Below are 20,085 nucleotides of genomic sequence, written 5' to 3'. Positions count from 1 at the left end.
CCTACATGTTCTGACCTCAATTAGGTAGCTTTCCTTGCTGATCCCTCCCATCTTCCACTCCCTGTATGCTTTCTGCTTCTTAATCACCTCTCTAAGATGCTTGGTCTACAACTCCTTCCTATGAATTTTTTCCCCTTTTTGGGATACAGGCTTCCGATATCTTCTGCAGCTTTGATTTAAAGTAATCCCTGGCCTCCTCTACCTTTAGATCCATAAATTCTTCAGTCCAATCCACTTCCCTAACTAATTTCCTTAATTTTTGAAAGTCAGCCCTTTTGAAATCAAAAACCCTAGTTGCAGATTTATTTTTGTTAATCCTTCCATTTAGTTTGAACTGAATTAGCTCATGATCACTTGAGCCAAGATTGTCCCCTACAACCATTTCGTCTATGAGGTCCTCGCTACTCACCAAAATTAAATCTAAAATGGCATCCCCTCTAGTCGGTTCAGCAACTACTTGATGTAGGAATCCATCAGCTATCGCATCTAGCAAAATCTGAGCCCTATTATTATTACTAGCACTGGTCCTCCAGTCTATATCTGGGAAGCTAAAGTCTCCCATGATCACGCAGTTTCCATTAGTATTTACTTGATTAAAGACATTAAAAAGGGCTCTATCCATATCCAAATTAGATCCCGGAGGTCTATAGCACACCCCAAGCACTATCGTAGGAGAGGCTTTACTAGTTTTCTTCCCCAATGTAATTTTTGCCCAGACGGACTCCGTCTTATCCATTGCATCGCTTCTTATTTCTTTACATTCTACCTCATCATTGATATACAATGCTACTCCACCACCTTTACCTTTGCTTCTGTCTTTCCTAAAGAGCACATACCCTTCAATACCTGTAGTCCAGTCATGACTACTATTCCACCATGTTTCTGTTATCCCTATAATATCTGGTTTCACTTCCTGCACCAGTAGCTCTAGTTCCTCCATTTTGTTACCTAGGCTCCTCGCATTGGTGTACAAACATCTTAATTTTTGCTGTTTGGCCTCGCTCACATTTTGTACCCTATTAGGCACAGTCATTCTACAGCCAGTATAACCTATTAGACTAGTATCCACACCGCCCTCGCTCCTTATATACATTCTCCTACCCACGGCTGTATCCTTTCTTACTTCGTCTTCTTCCCTCTCAATGCTAAAATCTGGCATGGAGATTTCCTGGACATCTCCCAACCATCTCCCTCTAATTCCTATTTTAAAGCTCTCTCTATCAGTTGTGCCAGCCTCGATCCTAGAAGTCTATTTCCTTCCCTACTCAGATGAAGTCCATCCCGAGAGAACTGTCCTCTGTCCGTGAATGCCTCCCAGTGGCCATACATCCCAAAGCCCTCCTTATAGCACCACTGCCTAAGCCATCTGTTGACAGTCATGATCTTGTCACACCTTTGTTGCCCTTCTCTAGGAACAGGAAGGATCCCGCTAAAGATCACCTGAGCCTCAATTTCCTTAAGCGTCTTCCCCAACCTAGCACAGTCTCCCTTAATACTTTCCAGTGAGAATCTAGCCCTATCATTTGTTCCCACATGAAGGATAACTAGGGGATTCTTTCCCGCTCCCTTTAGGATCCTTTTCAACCTCAGGTCTACATCCCGTATCTTAGCACCCGGAAGACAGCACACCCTTCTATTCTCTGAATCAGCTCTAGTTACAGGCCTGTCTGTTCTTCTCAATAAAGAGTCCCCGATCACATAAACCTGCCTTTTCCTGGTGACGGTGTATTCTCCAGTCTCTCCCCTGTTCCCTCTGGCTGCAAGTTGTTTTCCTTTAATTTGATCAGATGATACTGCAGCAATTTTCTTATATCAGAACATCTTGAATTTGTGCAATCTCTTGTGATGTGTAGTTTTTCCTCCCTATAGCTCTCATACTTTCATGGAAAGCAGTTCTGCTTCTGCATTACTACTATTCAAAGCTTTCTATAAAACTACTAGATAGCACCTACTTTTGTACTTATTTAAGCAGCAATATAGTTAATTGTTTTTAATTTTTTAGAATATTCTTTATAGAGATGAAAATTGTTTTTTTTTTTTTAAAAAAAAAAAGCAATACTTCATTGGGCTTTAATTCTGTATTCCAATTTTCTTTCCAAATTGGTACTAAAGTTTCATCAGCAGTGGCTAATGCACATACATTTCATTTTAATTTCCTAATCTCTTTGCACGTCTTTCCTCAAAACAGCTTCATGGAAAGTACAATGCATACAGTTAAGCATGTGCAACAGCAGAACTAATCTACTGACTGGACTGCAAATTGTCTCCCTTAATTCCTTTTGCTATAGCACAGAGTTGCAGTAATCATATTTGTATTCATGGTACAGTGCAGACTGCTAAATGAGATACTGACACAAGATGTAAATATTCCTCCCCTCCCACCTCCCTTCATCTGTGTGTTTTTTTTTTTTTTAAATGGAAAATGCATATATCCTGTACCCAGAATGCTAGCTCTGTGCAGATTTTATTACTCAAACACAATTAATTTTAACTTGGATGATCTTGGAAAATTGTACAGAAATTCTGCAGCTACCTGAAGCACAATTTTATGTAAGAGGGAATTCTTTTCCTGGCAGAAATTTGATATTTTTTTTACTCTAGGGAATCTAAATCAAAGCTCTCATAACAAAATTATATACATCAGATGGCAAATACTGCCATGCCCTCAAAAAATGTGTGTGGGGGGGAAAACCTCCTCCCCAAAAATCAGATTGGTTGGTATGAAGTAATTGAGTTTATAAGATTATGTATACTATTGGAGAAACGTTTCTTTCAAGAGAAAGTAGATGCATAAGGCTGAGGAGATATGTCTCCATTACCATACATTTTTTTTATGGCTACTCTTTTTAAACAAAGACAACTAAACATGCCTGCTTCTTGCCAAGCAATAGTCATGAGCTTTAAAAGCTGAACCCACATAACTCATTGTACTCAATCTTATCCAAAGGATTTAAGAATATTGATGTAGGACTGAGTTTGAGTCCCATCATGAGAGGCTATTAATTCAGTGCAATAATAATGTTGCTGGATTAGGAATTCAAACATGTGAGCTAAAGAAGATGTTTTGTTGCTCTGAAGAGGTAGTTTCAATTTGTAATGAATCTTGTGAGTAAATTGCTGTTTGTTGTTTAACCAGCACTTACAACACTATGACAAGTGGAAGTAGATGACAAATCCTGCAAAGTATACTTGAGGCTAGTATTGTATTACATAATAACATGTTTTCCATTGTATTTATAGCTCTATATTAAAGGAACCTACTACAGAAAGCCTGCAGGCTCTGTGCACTCTAGGTCTAGCAAAACGGGATGCTACACTTGCAACAGCAGCACTTAAAGAATTACTGAAGCACACAAAAAGCAAGGATAACGTTTATGAGAGATGCCTTATTACATCTGCTGTGTATGCGCTGCAAGGTAGAAATGTGGGAGTGCAGAGGCAAGCTTCCAAAGCTGTCCATAGGTGTGTGGTCTGCATTTTTATATATTAATGGCAACTAAACTTTTACCCTCCCATGCAAAACTATCCTTTTTAAACTTTGTGAGTGCTCGAACAAGAAAAAATATCTACACTTTTTTACAACATGCCTAGAGACAAACTCTGGCATCTTAAGAGTGAAAAATGTAATTCATTTAGATCAAGTCAAATGGCAGAAGCTGCCTTTATTCTTGCATTTTTGAAATACTATCATCTTTTTATGGGATCAAATTGTTTTACTCTTAGGAACACGTTACACTGTAGTACACAGTTATAAATCTACTTATGGTTAGCATGTGTACTATAAACTTCTGTGTGCTCATTGTCAAGTCTCTGGATTGTTCAGTAGAATCTTTATAGAAACCGATAAAGTTGAGAGAGGTCTGCGCTGCAACAGGTTCTTCTCTGCACTGATCCTTCGGGTTTTATCTAATGTAATCTTAAATGGTTTCTTAGAAGGTTGAGTCCATTAACTAAATCTTTTTGATTAATTTAAATGTGTGTGTGGGGGAGGGGTTAAGTTTCAAGCTGTTGCTCTTGGTTATGCCATTAACAACTACCAACTTGTACGACCACCTCTCAAATGTTTCAGACAGTTATCCTACTGTTCTCTCTTTCCAGATTATCTTAAATTCCCTTATCCCAGAGCAGGTTTCTGATCTTCAGTAACATGTCCCTGTTCTTTGACAGTGATACATTAGGGAGAATACAGTCTATCTAATCTATAATCGTATATGTCTATTCACTTTAAGTCACTAGCCATGGAAGCTGTTTACATAACTTCTTTTAAGAAGATTAGATGTAAGTGTTGATTATAGTAGCGGGTATGAAAGTAGATGCCTATCCAGAGGTGTGACAAGCAGGATTCACATGGCTAAGTACACCTCTATAGGAAATGCAAATCTGAATATCCTTACTCTTCTGTAGTAACCCAGATGATCCTGCTCTTTGGTCTCTTCTGTCTCAACTTGTTCCTCTGTATACGCCACAAAATGCAAAGGTAAGTGTGTTGCAATTATCCTGTATTAAGCTATGACCATGTGTTAAGCAACATATATTTGAGTAGAGTTCAGTAATTAAATTTTTTTAATATGCTATTGTGCACTAATTAACAAGAACAACTATTATGATTGCATTCACAATTCATTTCTGACAAGTTGTATGCACAACTGCCTTCTTTGTGTGTATGCTTTAACAAAAGCAGTGATGCTCCCCTTAAAATAAATTAAAAATACTATGCATCAGCTTGGAAGAGAAAATACTTGAATGTAAAATTTATTTCATATTGCTGATCAAGGTCAAGATCAGAAGAATGATCCTGTCATTTCAACATCCCTCGTAAAACCCCAGCATTAAACAATAGTGATGTAATCTGTTCAATATTTATCTTGTAGGGTGGAGCTGTGGCAGGAAATGTTGCTCATATACTTGATTTAAACCATGGAAAGGTTTGTTTTTTCACTTCAGACTTTTTAATTCAATAAATAATCCTAAAGTGAACATGTTTTGGCTTTTTATAAAGTAATATTGAAGCACGCTAATGTTGCTTATTCTTCACGTGTAGAAAGCCCTGCTGCATACTGCAGTTAATCAGTTGGCGGTGGGATGTCATTCAGCTGAAGATGAGAAAAACAATGCACTGAAGGATATCCAAAAGGCAATACATCTTTTTCCAGGTGATCATTACTCTATCACAAACATTTATGCTGTGTTTTTTATTTTAAACTTCTATTTGTTAGACAGGATTCCAGTAATATTTCAGGGAGAGGCCTTTGATCAAGTAAAATAGAACTAGCTTTCCAGGGACTGTTTGAACACATCAAGGGGATAGGTAAATGCAAAGGTTGAGGCTCACTCTAACAATACTGGAAATTATTTAATCTCCCAATAGAAGAAGAGATTGGTGGTGGTGGATGTTTCATACACCAGTCTCAAAATTCGGACACTCAATGAATTATAACCTGCTGCACTGACCAGGAAAGATCTATTCATGATTTTTTGAGTGTGGATTGCAAATACTGTATTAATTTACTAAATGTTGGTTAGTGCTACAGGCAGCTGTCCTGTTAGCAAATGGCAATCTTCGTTATTATAGTAAATGCAAAACTAATGTTGAGATTGTGAAATCAAGCACTCAGAAGTCAAATATCAAAATGTTAAATTTCTTCTACAATGTTTAATGCTGTGGTATGCATTAACATAATGCATAAAAAATAAACTTTTTTATCACTTTCTCACAGATATAGGATGATTTGACACTTTCTGTAGCTTTGTTTCATTTTCCAGTATTTATTCATTGTTCTCCTTCACATCCCTTCTCAAAAATCTCCTTTGCTATGATGCCTACAAAAACTTTAACAGTGTAGGCTGCTGAGACCACTGCCTGTCATGCTGATCAATATTGTCTTATTGTTTCTTATTGTCTGTCTGTATCCATCTGTTATATCTTGTCTTGTACGTAAATGGAGGTCTCCCTGGGGCATTAGACACTGTCCCAGTGCAACTCTGGTCCATGACCTGGATTTGTAGGCACTATGATAATGCAAATAATTGTATAGCGGGCCTGATACTGGTGCCTATTAACTTCGTTGCCCAACGCTTCTCATAAGACTCTATTTTCAGGTACTTATGACTTTGTCAAATTTTACCCATTTGTCTAAAATTTTCCATAGTGAGTATCTACCTGTAAGATGAATTTTAGTTTGGAAAATTTCAGCCAGAACAGTTCAGCTGTTTCTGAGAATGGGATTAAGAGAAAATACATTTTTCCCATTTAAAAAAAAAATCTGGTGCTCCTTTCTTTCAACAAAGTGAGCACCTGGTGCTTTGGAGTCCAGGACTTGTAATTTGGCAGGGGAGTGGCCTTTGTGTGATTGGATGTGTCTTTTTGCCATCCCTATGAAAACTTGCCCAAATTCAGTCAAATTATAAAACCTAGAATAAACCCAGTTTGTACTTGCTCATAGAGATTATAGACATTTTAGCTGCTAAAATGAAGCAAGATTTCATCCTCTCTGAGCATGTCTGAGCCTCTAGTGCTGACTGGTCTTTGTGGGCACCATCCACATAGAGCAACTTAGTATGCTACCTTCAGCTCAGGACTACAAGGGCAAAGCTAGGCTGCTCTAGTATGGCACTAGAACTGAGAGCAGAGCGTGTGTGTGTGTGTCCCTCTCCCTCCCGACACCTTGGCAGCCTGGAGGAAGAAGCAATCTAATTTGAATGCAGAGGGGACCAGGTGGGAGGAAAGGAGAAGATTGTGGCAAGTAGTCTGAGACTGGGTACAAAGGAGAGCAGGCAGACACACTGAGAGTGGAAGCAGGATGGTTTAACCTGAAGAGCGGAGGCTGGGATTGGATAGGCAAGTAGAACGAGATTGGACAAGGAGTCGGGGGTAGGGAAGAGACGTACGGTACAGAGATCAGGATGGAGGGAACAGGGCAGAAGGGCAAGCCCTGAAATGGGCAGAACAGTTTGACCTCTAGAGCACACTCCCCTCCAAAGCCTGGAATATAATATAGAATTCCTGAGTTGCACTATTTCTCTGCCCATAGCAATATCTGTGAAACACACTGGCAAAATTTGTGCGTCTCTGGCCCCCCACTCCCTCCCCCCATACTGGTCCACAGAGGATAACTTACTACTTCTACTAATTTAAGAGGTCTGTGCAGTGGATCTTAAGGTTCCACCCCTACTGATGAACTATGTGGTTGTTGATACAGTGCTACTTGATGGAATTAGTTTTTTCAGTTTGGTTTAAAAATAAAAACCTCGGAAGTTATACGTGTTTAGTGTGTGGCATGGGGCCCACATGTTGCACTGTGAAGAGAAAACACAACGCTGAATAGCTGCTCATTAAGTGAGCACCCGTCCACTCTACACTGAATGAGGCAGGGGTCCTATGTAATTGATTACTGTATAATGCACGTACACAAGGGGGCTGAATTAAGATTGCCAAGGCATGCTTGAGTCTGGCATTTCTTAACTTTTGGGTGCCTGAGTTTGCAACCTTAATACAGTGACTGAAGTGAGAACACTGGATTTGTATGGGACAGAGGTAAATGTTTGTTGAAAATATGGAGCTATTCTGGGATTGCAGAATATACAGTGATGATCAGGGAGAAGCAGGTTCTTCACAAGTGTTGGACAAAAGGACAATATTATGCCATAATATTGGGTAGTGTTTGGAAACGCTGCAATAAGTGCACAGTTTTAGTATACAAAATTCCATCATTATGAAGCAAAGGAAACTATATTCCCTGGAGCTTCTTAAAACATTCCCTTCTTTGTAATAACACTTAACTTGTAGCCTAATCTAAAAGGGTTCTCTGGGACTCAGTGATGTTGCTGCTAGTACACACAACTTCTCAAGCACTTAATGTAAAAGATATCATAGAATTCAGCTCAATATATGCTTTAGGAATTATTTGGAAGAAGTTCTATGGCCTGTGTTGTTCCGAAGGTCAGACTAGAGCAACGGTTCTCAACCAGTGGTCTGTGGCCCCCTGGGGTCCGTGAACCCTTTCAGGGGGCTACGGAGCCCCATGGCTCAAACCCAGTGTCCTAAGCCCCAGTGCTGAAGCTGGGAGCGGCACGAGGCTGAAGCCAGCGGCCCCAGCATGCCTTCCCTCCCTCCCCCCTCAAAGCTGGGAGCTGCACTGGGAACACAGCCCCTAACTACCCTCTGCCTGCACCCGGAGCTACCCCCCTCACTTCGCACAACCCCTATCTACCCCCTCCCTGCACTCTGAGCAGTTTTCAAACTTTTTGAACTGAGTCCCCACTTTGAGTTATATTTTTTGGTTGTGTTCCCGCCACAGCCCAGACAGATGGGTGGCCTCCTAAGTGAGTGGAGGGTGGCGGTCTCTCCCTTGACGCTGCTGTGCGGAGCTGGCTTGAGCCCTGCCAGCCCTTGTCACCCCAAAATAGAAGTAAAACTATGCCTATGCCCACAGTTCCCCCCTGGCCTGGAGCCCTGAGCTGGGGCTGGAGCCAAAGCCTGTGCAACTTAGCTTCACAGGGCCTCCTGTTGTGTGGGGGTCCTGGGCAATTGCCCTGCTTGCTACCCCCTAAAACTGGCTCTGGCTTTTATGCAGAAAACCAGTTGTCATGGCACAGATGGGCCATGGAATTTTTATAGCTGGCGGGGGGGGGCTCAGAAAGGAAGAAGGTTGAGAACCCCTGGACTAGAGGATCACAGTGGTCCCTTCTGATCTTAGAATCTATAAAGTATTTTTTCTACTGAGCCCATCAACATATCTGACTGCTTTATTTTGTGCTTACTCATCAATAAAACTATGTCTATTCTGTCTGTAAAATACTTCTCACTAGTGGTCATGCATGATTCAGAAATAAAAGCTCGACTTTCCAATCTCAGGGGAAGTTTGCAGGGCTGACAGCTAAGGAATTGTGGAGTCGTTAGGACTTTTTTATCCTACATGTAAACTGCGAAACGTGTTTTTTAGCCATTGAGCCAACAAAATGGAACTCTATAATGTCATTTTAGTCACTTTCCAGAATATAACTGCACAGTAAGCCATTAGCTCTTTTCTGTAAATGTGCTTACGCTGAAATATAAATCCTATTAAGATATTGGATGCAACTTCACTTCTTAAAACAACTGGGCAGGGAGTCAGCAAAATTACTTGTATAGCTTTCTCTCCCTGCTCCCCAAACACCTTGCATTTTCTGTTCAGGCATATTTCAGCCTTTGTCTGTCTGAATCAGTAATCTACACAGAATGGAGTATCCGTGATGTGACGGAGAGACTGCCGAGACTCATCAAGCCCTCGGATCGCTACCCCTTCCTGCTTCTCCACGTGGGCACCAATGATACTGCCAAGAATGACCTTGAGCGGATCACTGCGGACTATGTGGCTCTGGGAAGAAGGATAAAGGAGTTGGAGGCGCAAGTGGTGTTCTCGTCCATCCTCCCCGTGGAAGGAAAAGGCCTGGGTAGGGACCGTCGAATCGTGGAGGTCAACGAATGGCTACGCAGGTGGTGTCGGAGAGAAGGCTTTGGATTCTTTGACCATGGGATGGTGTTCCATGAAGGAGGAGTGCTGGGCAGAGACGGGCTCCATCTTACGAAGAGAGGGAAGAACATCTTTGCCAGCAGGCTGGCTAACCTAGTGAGGAGGGCTTTAAACTAGGTTCACCGGGGGAAGGAGACCAAAGCCCTGAGGTAAGTGGGAAAGCGGGATACCGGGAGGAAGCACAGGCAGGAAGGTCTGTGAGGGGAGGGCTCCTGCCTCATACTGGGAATGAGGGGCGATCAACAGGTTATCTCAAGTGCTTATATACAAATGCACAAAGCCTTGGAAACAAGCAGGGAGAACTGGAGGTCCTGGTGATGTCAAGGAATTATGACGTGATTGGAATAACAGAGACTTGGTGGGATAACTCACATGACTGGAGTACAGTCATGGATGGTTATAAACTGTTCAGGAAGGACAGGCAGGGCAGAAAAGGTGGGGGAGTAGCACTGTATGTAAGGGAGCAGTATGACTGCTCAGAGCTCCGGTACGAAACTGTGGAAAAACCTGAGTGTCTCTGGATTAAGTTTAGAAGTGTGTGCAACAAGAGTGATGTCATGGTGGGAGTCTGCTATAGACCACCGGACCAGGGGGATGAGGTGGATGAGGCTTTCTTCCGGCAACTCACGGAAGCTACTAGATCGCATGCCCTGATTCTCATGGGTGACTTTAATTTTCCTGATATCTGCTGGGAGAGCAATACAGCGGTGCATAGACAATCCAGGAAGTTTTTGGAAAGCGTAGGGGACAATTTCCTGGTGCAAGTGCTAGGGGAGCCAACTAGGGGGAGCGCTTTCCTTGACCTGCTGCTCACAAACCGGGTAGAATTAGTGGGGGAAGCAAAAGTGGATGGGAATCTGGGAGGCAGTGACCATGAGTTGGTTGAGTTCAGGATCCTGACGCAGGGAAGAAAGGTAAGCAGCAGGATACGGACCCTGGACTTCAGGAAAGCAGACTTTGACTCCCTCAGGGAACAGATGGCCAGGATCCCCTGGGGGACTAACATGAAAGGGAAGGGAGTCCAGGAGAGCTGGCTGTATTTCAAGGAATCCCTGTTGAGGTTACAGGGACAAACCATCCCGATGAGTCGAAAGAATAGTAAATATGGCAGGCGACCAGCTTGGCTTAATGGTGAAATCCTAGCGGATCTTAAACATAAAAAAGAAGCTTACAAGAAGTGGAAGCTTGGACATATGACCAGGGAAGAGTATAAAAATATTGCTCGGGCATGTAGGAAAGATATCAGGAGGGCCAAATCGCACCTGGAGCTGCAGCTAGCAAGAGATGTCAAGAGTAACAAGAAGGGTTTCTTCAGGTATGTTGGCAACAAGAAGAAAGCCAAGGAAAGTGTGGGCCCCTTACTGAATGAGGGAGGCAAGCTAGTGACAGAGGATGTGGAAAAAGCTAATGTACTCAATGCTTTTTTTGCCTCTGTTTTCACTAACAAGGTCAGCTCCCAGACTGCTGTGCTGGGCAACACAAAATGGGGAAGAGATGGCCAGCCCTCTGTAGAGATAGAGGTGGTTAGGGACTATTTAGAAAAGCTGGACGTGCACAAGTCCATGGGGCCGGACGAATTGCATCCGAGAGTGCTGAAGGAATTGGCGGCTGTGATTGCAGAGCCCTTGGCCATTATCTTTGAAAACTCGTGGCGAACGGGGGAAGTCCCGGATGACTGGAAAAAGGCTAATGTAGTGCCCATCTTTAAAAAAGGGAAGAAGGAGGATCCTGGGAACTACAGGCCAGTCAGCCTCACCTCAGTCCCTGGAAAAATCATGGAGCAGGTCCTCAAAGAATCAATCCTGAAGCACTTAGAGGAGAGGAAAGTGATCAGGAACAGTCAGCATGGATTCACCAAGGGAAGGTCATGCCTGACTAATCTAATCGCCTTTTATGATGAGATTACTGGTTCTGTGGATGAAGGGAAAGCAGTGGATGTATTGTTTCTTGACTTTAGCAAAGCTTTTGACACGGTCTCCCACAGCATTCTTGTCAGCAAGTTAAGGAAGTATGGGCTGGATGAATGCACTATAAGGTGGGTAGAAAGCTGGCTAGATTGTCGGGCTCAACGGGTAGTGATCAATGGCTCCATGTCTAGTTGGCAGCCGGTGTCAAGTGGAGTGCCCCAGGGGTCGGTCCTGGGGCCCGTTTTGTTCAATATCTTCATAAATGATCTGGAGGATGGTGTGGATTGCACTCTCAGCAAATTTGCGGATGATACTAAACTGGGAGGAGTGGTAGATACGCTGGAGGGGAGGGATAGGATACAGAAGGACCTAGACAAATTGGAGGATTGGGCCAAAAGAAATCTAATGAGGTTCAATAAGGATAAATGCAGGGTCCTGCACTTAGGATGGAAGAATCCAATGCACCGCTACAGACTAGGGACCGAATGGCTCGGCAGCAGTTCTGCGGAAAAGGACCTAGGGGTGACAGTGGACGAGAAGCTGGATATGAGTCAGCAGTGTGCCCTTGTTGCCAAGAAGGCCAATGGCATTTTGGGTTGTATAAGTAGGGGCATAGCGAGCAGATCGAGGGACGTGATCGTTCCCCTCTATTCGACACTGGTGAGGCCTCATCTGGAGTACTGTGTCCAGTTTTGGGCCCCACACTACAGGAAGGATGTGGATAAATTGGAAAGGGTACAACGAAGGGCAACGAAAATGATTAGGGGTCTAGAGCACATGACTTATGAGGAGAGGCTGAGGGAGCTGGGATTGTTTAGTCTGCAGAAGAGAAGAATGAGGGGGGATTTGATAGCTGCTTTCAACTACCTGAAAGGGGGTTTCAAAGAGGATGGCTCTAGACTGTTCTCAATGGTAGCAGATGACAGAACGAGGAGTAATGGTCTCAAGTTGCAATGGGGGAGGTTTAGATTGGATATTAGGAAAAACTTTTTCACTAAGAGGGTGGTGAAACACTGGAATGCGTTACCTAGGGAGGTGGTAGAATCTCCTTCCTTAGAGGTTTTTAAGGTCAGGCTTGACAAAGCCCTAGCTGGGATGATTTAACTGGGACTTGGTCCTGCTTTGAGCAGGGGGTTGGACTAGATGACCTTCTGGGGTCCCTTCCAACCCTGATATTCTATGATTCTATGATTTGCAAAGTACAGGATTAGAAATAAAAGCATATTCAGTGCTTCCCTTATTGGCAAGGATTGCAAGTAGTTTTCATATGAATGTGTTCGATCTAAGTGACATTATCTGTCCAGTTCCTAGTGAACCCATCACAATAGATGACCACCTTATTGGTGGTCTCTGCAGAGGCCGAAGATGGATTGGGTCATAGAGACTGAACTAATTTCTCACTCCTAAAGGTCGGCCTTTCCAGGGCTTAAACAATTAAGAGTAGGTGAAACTTGTAATGTCATTGGCCATACTTTTTCATGCTCTGCTGAGCACAGAATTCCAGGCTTTTAATTTAGCATCTCTCTTGAGCAATACATTTACTAAAACATACATTTTGAAAATTCCTCTTCAAAGTCAAATACTTTCAAGTAGAATAAAATTTAGTTAATATTTAGCTAAATATAGAATTTGCTTTTAAAAAAATTCTGCTAGAGCTTTGCATCTTATGATATTTAAAATATTTTATAGTTAAGTATTTCCCTAAGGCCTAGATAAAACTTCTGTTTAAAATGAAAACAATTTTCCATGTAATCCCTAATGCATATATTATCACTTTTAATAAACTTTCAAATAGCTTGATATTAAATCTCAGACAAGTACAGATCTTGAACAGAATGTTAAAACCCTAATACTTAAGATGAAGACTTCCCATTTGTGTGTCTGGTGACTAGCCTGCATTTATGAAAGAAAGTAAATATTGGAAACTTGCAATCCCACATCATTAAAATAATTTTAAAAATCCCCTTTTCACAAGATTGCATAGAACAATTACTTCAGTACAGCTGAGGAAGAAAAGATGGCATTTTTTGCATAGGAAGGTCAGTGGACCTCTGGATATAGATATAATGTTAAATGAAATGCTCTTGGTATGACCATGATATGACAGGGTATATGTTCTTGTATGTCTTGTTACTTTTAGCAAATGTATCAAAGAATCTAATAGGGGCGGAAAAGATCTCCCTCTGCCAATGTTGGACTGTTTTCTATAGTGTATATTTTGTAATGAACATCCAGTTTAATTTAACTATCCAAACCAGTGAGATTCCCTAACGTACCCCAGTTATTCAAGGAAAATTATTTTAAAAAATTAATTTTTAATAAGTGTAATTTGTAAAAAAGTGATGTAAACATGTAGCTTGAAAAAAAAAAACACATTCACAACCTGCTAGATTTGTGTTGGTGCAGGCAGAAAGCAGGAATGCAATTTTTGGCAACAGGTCTTTGAAATCTGTTCTTAAGTGGTTAGCAGTGGCCCAAGTGCTTTCATTTCACTATAGTAAAGATTCTTGTGGTCGGTGCATAGGATTGCAGCAGGACTGAGTCTGGCTTGGATCTCTTCCCTGCTCTGCAAAACTGTAGTTGTTCACAATCTGTAGGTTTATTTAATTTCTCTGTGCCTCCATTCCCCCTCAGTAATGTGGGACTAATTGTTACTAATTTTACACAAGGATGCTTGGCAAAATTGAAGATATCAAATAGTTTCACAGACATTAAACAGAAGGCACTTTTGAAGTGTTAATTGTAGTCTGCAAAAATTTTGTTTCTTTGATAGAGTACTTCTAATGTTATCCTAATCAGTTTCTTACATCAGAAAATAAACCTTCGGCTGTCCTACATCTTTATCTCTCATGTACAATAGAACTTATCTAGAGAGATCCATGTCTTGCACACATTTGGGATCATCTCAGTTGCACTATTTATATTAAAAATTGGGAAATGTTTAACTTAGGACATTGGTTTAAGCACAGATCAGTTTGGAGTCATAAGTAAAATGACTGGTGCTGTCAGTCCAGTTCCTGGTGGATATGTGCGCATGCTGTAGTTTATATTTTAAAAAAAAAAAAAAAAAGTACAGTTACCATTAGCACACCTGTTGCCAAGGACTGAAAATTCACACTGTGTGGACCAACGTTTTGCAAGACTGCCTCTTTGGAATGAAGACCTGATTGAGGTGCATTGGTGAAGGGGTGTAGAGAAGCTTGCTATGCTGCATCTTTACTCCCCTTTTTCCCTTGCGTCTGAGATTTATGCGCTGGCAGGCTGACTTAGCATAAACACATTCTAAATATTTTAGATAAAATGATAAATATCTGTTTTAATTCCATGTTCATTAAAGATTTAATAAGCTGCCTCCTTAATGCTCCCATGCTATTTTAGGACCCTAACTTCACTGTTCTCCCTTTTTGTTCTGGATTGCAGTACTACATAGTACTGATGAACTATTCTCTCTCCAACACCAGTGGGGGATGCTTATGATCAGCTGTGTTCTGATGGTGAAAGAAATGACCAAGCCATCAGACTTGGAAAAATATCATCCTTTCAAAAGCACCAGTCACTGTGGTATCTACATGAAAGCAGACTTGAGTTCTACTAAAGTCCCACAAAACATGCTCTCGCATAATATAATACTGCACTACCAAGTATAGGAGAATGCAGTTTTATAATTTGGTGCTTTAGTTGTCAAGTTTTATTTTCTAGTCCTTTCTTATAAAACTAGAATGAAATGCAATTCAGTGATTCATTAAATGTCACTTAACGTACAGGTGCAACTCTCATTTAGCTCCCTTGCATCTGAGAACAGAATTAGGTCTGACCATTGTAGTGATTACAAAGACAAAGGTTTATGTCCTGTCTTTTTTTTCCTGAAGTTATTGAGGCCCCTCAGCCAACCAAAGATCCCATTGATTTCTTTACTTGATTCTAACTTTTTGTCTTGTATAATTTTTTTTATGGATCCTTGACTGCTGTGATAAATCTATCAGTTGAAGACTCCTGTAAATAGAATGCTGATAATATTGACTATATGGGCAATTTTTAAAAAATGTTTTCAGATGATCCTGCTACATGGGCAGTGCTAATGGGTGCCTGCCATGCTGAAAATACTGTTGTCTATTTGAACAAAACACAGCCTAAGAGAAGAGACCTAGAAATGACACTTGTAGCCACAGTTTCAGCCAAAAGTAAGTTTATACAAACCTTTTTAACTTTCATACTTTTTTCTAAGAGGGGAAAAAATCAATATTTCTGGCTTGTGGTTTTTTGTTTTTGTTTGTCCTGTAAAGTCGTCAATAAGTAATCTAAAGAAAATTGCTTAGAAAAACATAACTCGCTTATACTAGTTAAATGCAGGCTGGTTGTGACTCTCAAGAACTGATCTTCTTAATATTAAACAATGCTTATATTGCTTGTCATCAAAGGCATTGCCACGTATTTAACCTGTTTATAAATTAGCATGTTCCCCGATGCACATTTTTGGTTTAACTGGAGTTAAATAATGAATAGATAATGACAATCTTAAGAAGAAAATGTCTAGCTTACCTATCTGATAGATCACTTTGGCTTATGGTGAAGAGTACTAACAACTCACTTCTTATTTCTAATATTTATATGGATTGTCACAGTCCCTTTACAGGGCTGGGGCTCAGCTGCACGTATGCCAGACTTAGTCTACCAAGGAGAGGGAATGAATACAAGGGTCACATGACAGGGAGCATGTGACTAAGTATGATGTGTGCTGGGAGACATAAGGGCAGCCTGTGATCATTCAGTGAGTACAGACCTTGAAATGAGCACTTCACTCTAAGCCTACAAAAATCAGGAAGAACATCCAGGAAAGGGTTAGTGAGGAGGTCAAAGCTGAGTAACTCTCTAGGCTCCTAGGTAGGCCTGGGAGACAAACATGCAGGTAGCAAGGGCCTGCTAGGAGAAGAAACTCGGCAAGATGGGCCTAAAACTTGCACCAAGGATGGTGAGCCAGCAGGAAAGACTGGATGGTAGATTTTGTGTTTTGGGAGTCTGATTTATTAACAAAATTCAAAAGGGGAGAGTTAGTGAGAACACCTGCAGCATGAAGTCTGATTTAACTTTAATAAATCAGAGGAAAGAGGAACAGAGGCAATAGCAGATTTCTGAAGCCATACCAGGTAAACCCAACTACCATTCTGCTAGGAACCAGAAAACGTATCTCCTTGGGCCTCTAAAGAGTGAAGGTTCTAGTCTTTTCTACCTCCTCCCCATATGGCTCTTGGATCCCATCCTTCAGAAATGTACCTGATGAAACCTCTGACATTGTTGGCCATTTTATGAAGAGGGACCAGACTAGAGTACCACAATCACAGTACCATAGTGAAGCATGTGTAGAATTCACAGCACTGTCTAAAAAAAGCATAGTTGTACAGTAATATGAGCAGATATTCTATGACTATTCGTTCCAAATTTTAAAAAATGGCTGTCTCTTGGCTTTCTATGAATATTCTATCAAATGACTTTGCTAAGAAAAATATTGAGTAAATGTTGAGTAAATAGTAAAATTATTTGTTGAAAAAAATTTTGAACTTATGAACAGCAATATTTTGTGCCAGAAATCTGATTTCTCAGAGGTACTTATCCAACCCTGGAACACAAACAAAACCATATAAATTGTGTCCAAGGAGCACTATCCAACTCAACTCATATTTTGAATATCAAACACTCTGAATGAGTTGCTTTGTTTATAGATGAAAAGTTGTTCAAAATTATTTACCAAACTTCTGCAAATGTAATGCATTTGAGAAAATCATAAGCTTTTGTGGACAATTCACAAATGCAAAAGAGGTTAATAATTACTCACAAATTGCTCTTTAAGTTTTCACTATAATACTTCTGAATACTAGTATCCTTGGTAGGTAAACAAAGGATACAGGGTCAGAAAAGATTATTTACAGAATCTTAACTCCAGGTGTCCTGGCTTGAAAACATTTTATTTTCAATACTTCTACAGTGGTCTGATATTTAAATCAATAAATTGATACATTATGTACTTTATGCTAAAGAAGTTTTTGATCTGGGATAGCCTGCCTTTGTTCATTGTCTCTCTATATAGCCTCCCTTGCTAAAAGGGCTAATTTTTTTTTTAAGACTAACATTTGACTGACTTTTTCTTATTATTTTGAAAAATTGACTTGCTTCACTTATTTTATCAACCCTACAAGTTGATACCTATTTTTAAAACAAAATAAAAACTGTGCTCGCTTTCTAAGTCTGTTTTGCCATATGTGGGTGCGTGCGTGCGTATGTATGTAATAAAAATACCAGGGAGTATTGTCACTTAGTTTGTCTGTCCTATCATTATGAGATGCACTAGGTCATCTTTAGTTACTATGACTCAAGCCTGATATGTGGCAGGGCACTAGAGCATATCCAGCAATACATTCTTAAATGCATGTTTACATTTACAGCTAAAGAAAAGGACCTCTCAGCTGAGTACATCCAGGCTCTTGAAGACTGGTCTCTTTGTCAAGCTATTACAGGTTTAAAAGAGACTGGTAGAATTACAGAAGCTGAGGCTCTCTGCACAAAGGTATGGTTACTACCACTGTCATTGCTGCTTCATGACTTTGAGTGGAGCACTAATTCCTATGTATTACATACGCAATGGTAATAAACAGCAAAGGAGCAACAGTCTGTTACAGCAGAGCACAGCCCAAATGCATAAACTGACTTTTTTTCACCTTTTAGTAAAGGAAAGACTATTCTTTATCAGTAGTTTTATAATTCAATTTAAACTTACTGACCATTTAAATTGGTTAAATAATTGTTCACCAGCCATGTTCAGTACATTATAGAACAAAAAAACCTACTTCAACCTGATCTTATCCCATCTAGCTTCATGTGCTTATCATCTTGTCCCTCCTCGCTTTTGCCAGCAAAAAATAAATTCTTACAAAAGTTCCAAAGGCATTTTATCCAGAGGGAAATGCAGTTGGCTGTATCGTGGGATGAATGACTTGCTATGTACTCAGTCACACTGATTATTCACTTCCTAGCCCACACTCAATTTTAAACTACCCCAGACTGAATCACCTGAATCATTACAAGTCTTTGCATTGCTAAAGAAAAGTTAAGTAAATGGTGAAAATTCAGAAAATATCTTATGAAAGCGTTTGTGATTTATGTTAGTTTTCTAGTCTCAGGAAGACTAAATTTCTTTTTTGAAGTGGCATGTGTGCATAATGGACTAAGAAGGCTGCCACCTTCACAGAAGTATTTGCAAAGCAGCCCATAGATCTAGTGTTTAAGCCGTTCACCAAACATTCCCAAATAAATACCTAATTCTTAGCAAATGTGGCTTTTTTACGAAGGCTGCTGTTGCTGTGGTGACCCAGTCAACCTACTTTGCTCATGTATTACCTTCTCTCTGGCCACTCCAAACTCTTAAGACTACTGGCTACTGCCCTTGAGTAAGGTTCAGTGGACATGCCACCTTTTGAAGAGAAGAAATTCTCTTGCTTATCAGTTTTCCTTTAGTCAGCATATCCATTGACCTGCCTGTACAGAAATACGTTAACAAGAGAATTAGTCTGTACATATTTCCCTAAGGGAAATATCTCTATATAGTTCATTTTTTTTAAAATGTTTGTTAATCTTACTATGGTTTCATGTCTTAGTAAATTTAGGTTGGATAGCACTTCTCCTTGGGAGAAAGTTAAGAGGTAGACCCTATGTCCTTGAAAGCTCTAATCACCCAAGATGTGCTGAAAGAATCTGACTGAGGAGCGAAGATCAATTTTTCTGTTTTTCTTTTCTGAGCTAGGCAAGACCATTTACCTATGTGAGACCATTCCTTAGTTGTTGAGGGTAGAACTACTGAAAATATCAGTCTCTGACTAGGGACCAAATTCCATCTACTAGACTGTTGCCTCTTTAACCCTCTGGAATAGCTTGGAATGTTTTAGATTATTAAAATGTTCGTTACATATAGAGTCACTTAATTCCCAAGATACACCTTTTGCTCCAAATAAATACCCTTTAAAAAGGAATCTGGGTTGAACTAGGTTTTTGAAATGTGTACTGATTTGGACAATGAAAAACCAATCTGTAAGTAATGTTTTGGGACTTTACTGCTAATGTAAAAAAAAAAAAGTGCATGTATTAGAACCATGTGATGGCTGCTGTTTTTATTCTGAAATCATTCCTAAAAGGGGAAGTATACATGTGTGTGGCATCTCCTTCCCCTAAGACAAAATAAATGGGGGACACTATCCTGAGAACTAACAAGTCCCTGGAGATGCGCGTACAGCCAGTTCTAGCCACACGGTGGCCCTGTGTCTCTACATTAGCTTTAAGAAAAGGAGTACTTGTGGCACCTTAGAGACTAACAAATTTATTAGAGCATAAGCTTTCGTGAGCTACCGCTCACTTCATCGGATACATTAGCTTTGAGACTCCTTCTCTTCTCTGGCTTCTGGGCCCCATGGATTCATTAGACTCCTATTCCTTGTTCTTCCCCTCCACATTAGATATCTGCCTTCCAACCCCACCTGTAAGTATGAGGCAGGTGCAAGACTTTGGACAGATTCTCTATGGGACTTGTGCGAATCCAAGATTTCAGTAACCTTCCTGATGTGCAGAAAAGGAGAGATTAATACACAGAAATGGTCTGCTGCAAGTGGATCATAAGAAGAGGG

At 40.6% G+C, this 20,085-nt stretch overlaps 1 protein-coding gene across 9 annotated transcripts in view; it reads left to right on the top strand.

The window, feature by feature from the left end:
* The window catches only part of TTC37 (tetratricopeptide repeat domain 37), a 90,193-nt gene that overhangs the window by 62,297 nt on the left and 7,811 nt on the right, over nt 1-20,085 (top strand). For all 9 annotated transcript variants that reach the window (XM_038403413.2, XM_043515222.1, XM_043515224.1 and 6 more), the window contains 6 exons: nt 3,241-3,462; nt 4,405-4,477; nt 4,872-4,925; nt 5,042-5,153; nt 15,472-15,600; nt 17,857-17,978. In XM_038403413.2, coding sequence (XP_038259341.1) covers nt 3,241-3,462; nt 4,405-4,477; nt 4,872-4,925; nt 5,042-5,153; nt 15,472-15,600; nt 17,857-17,978 — 712 coding nt within the window. The remainder of the gene's footprint in view (nt 1-3,240; nt 3,463-4,404; nt 4,478-4,871; nt 4,926-5,041; nt 5,154-15,471; nt 15,601-17,856; nt 17,979-20,085) is intronic.

Source organism: Dermochelys coriacea, chromosome 5 (genome assembly GCF_009764565.3).
Source record: "Dermochelys coriacea isolate rDerCor1 chromosome 5, rDerCor1.pri.v4, whole genome shotgun sequence".
NCBI lineage: Eukaryota > Metazoa > Chordata > Testudines > Dermochelyidae > Dermochelys > Dermochelys coriacea.
Note: the sequence above shows the minus strand (reverse complement) of the source record. Positions and strands in the feature narration are given on the sequence as shown.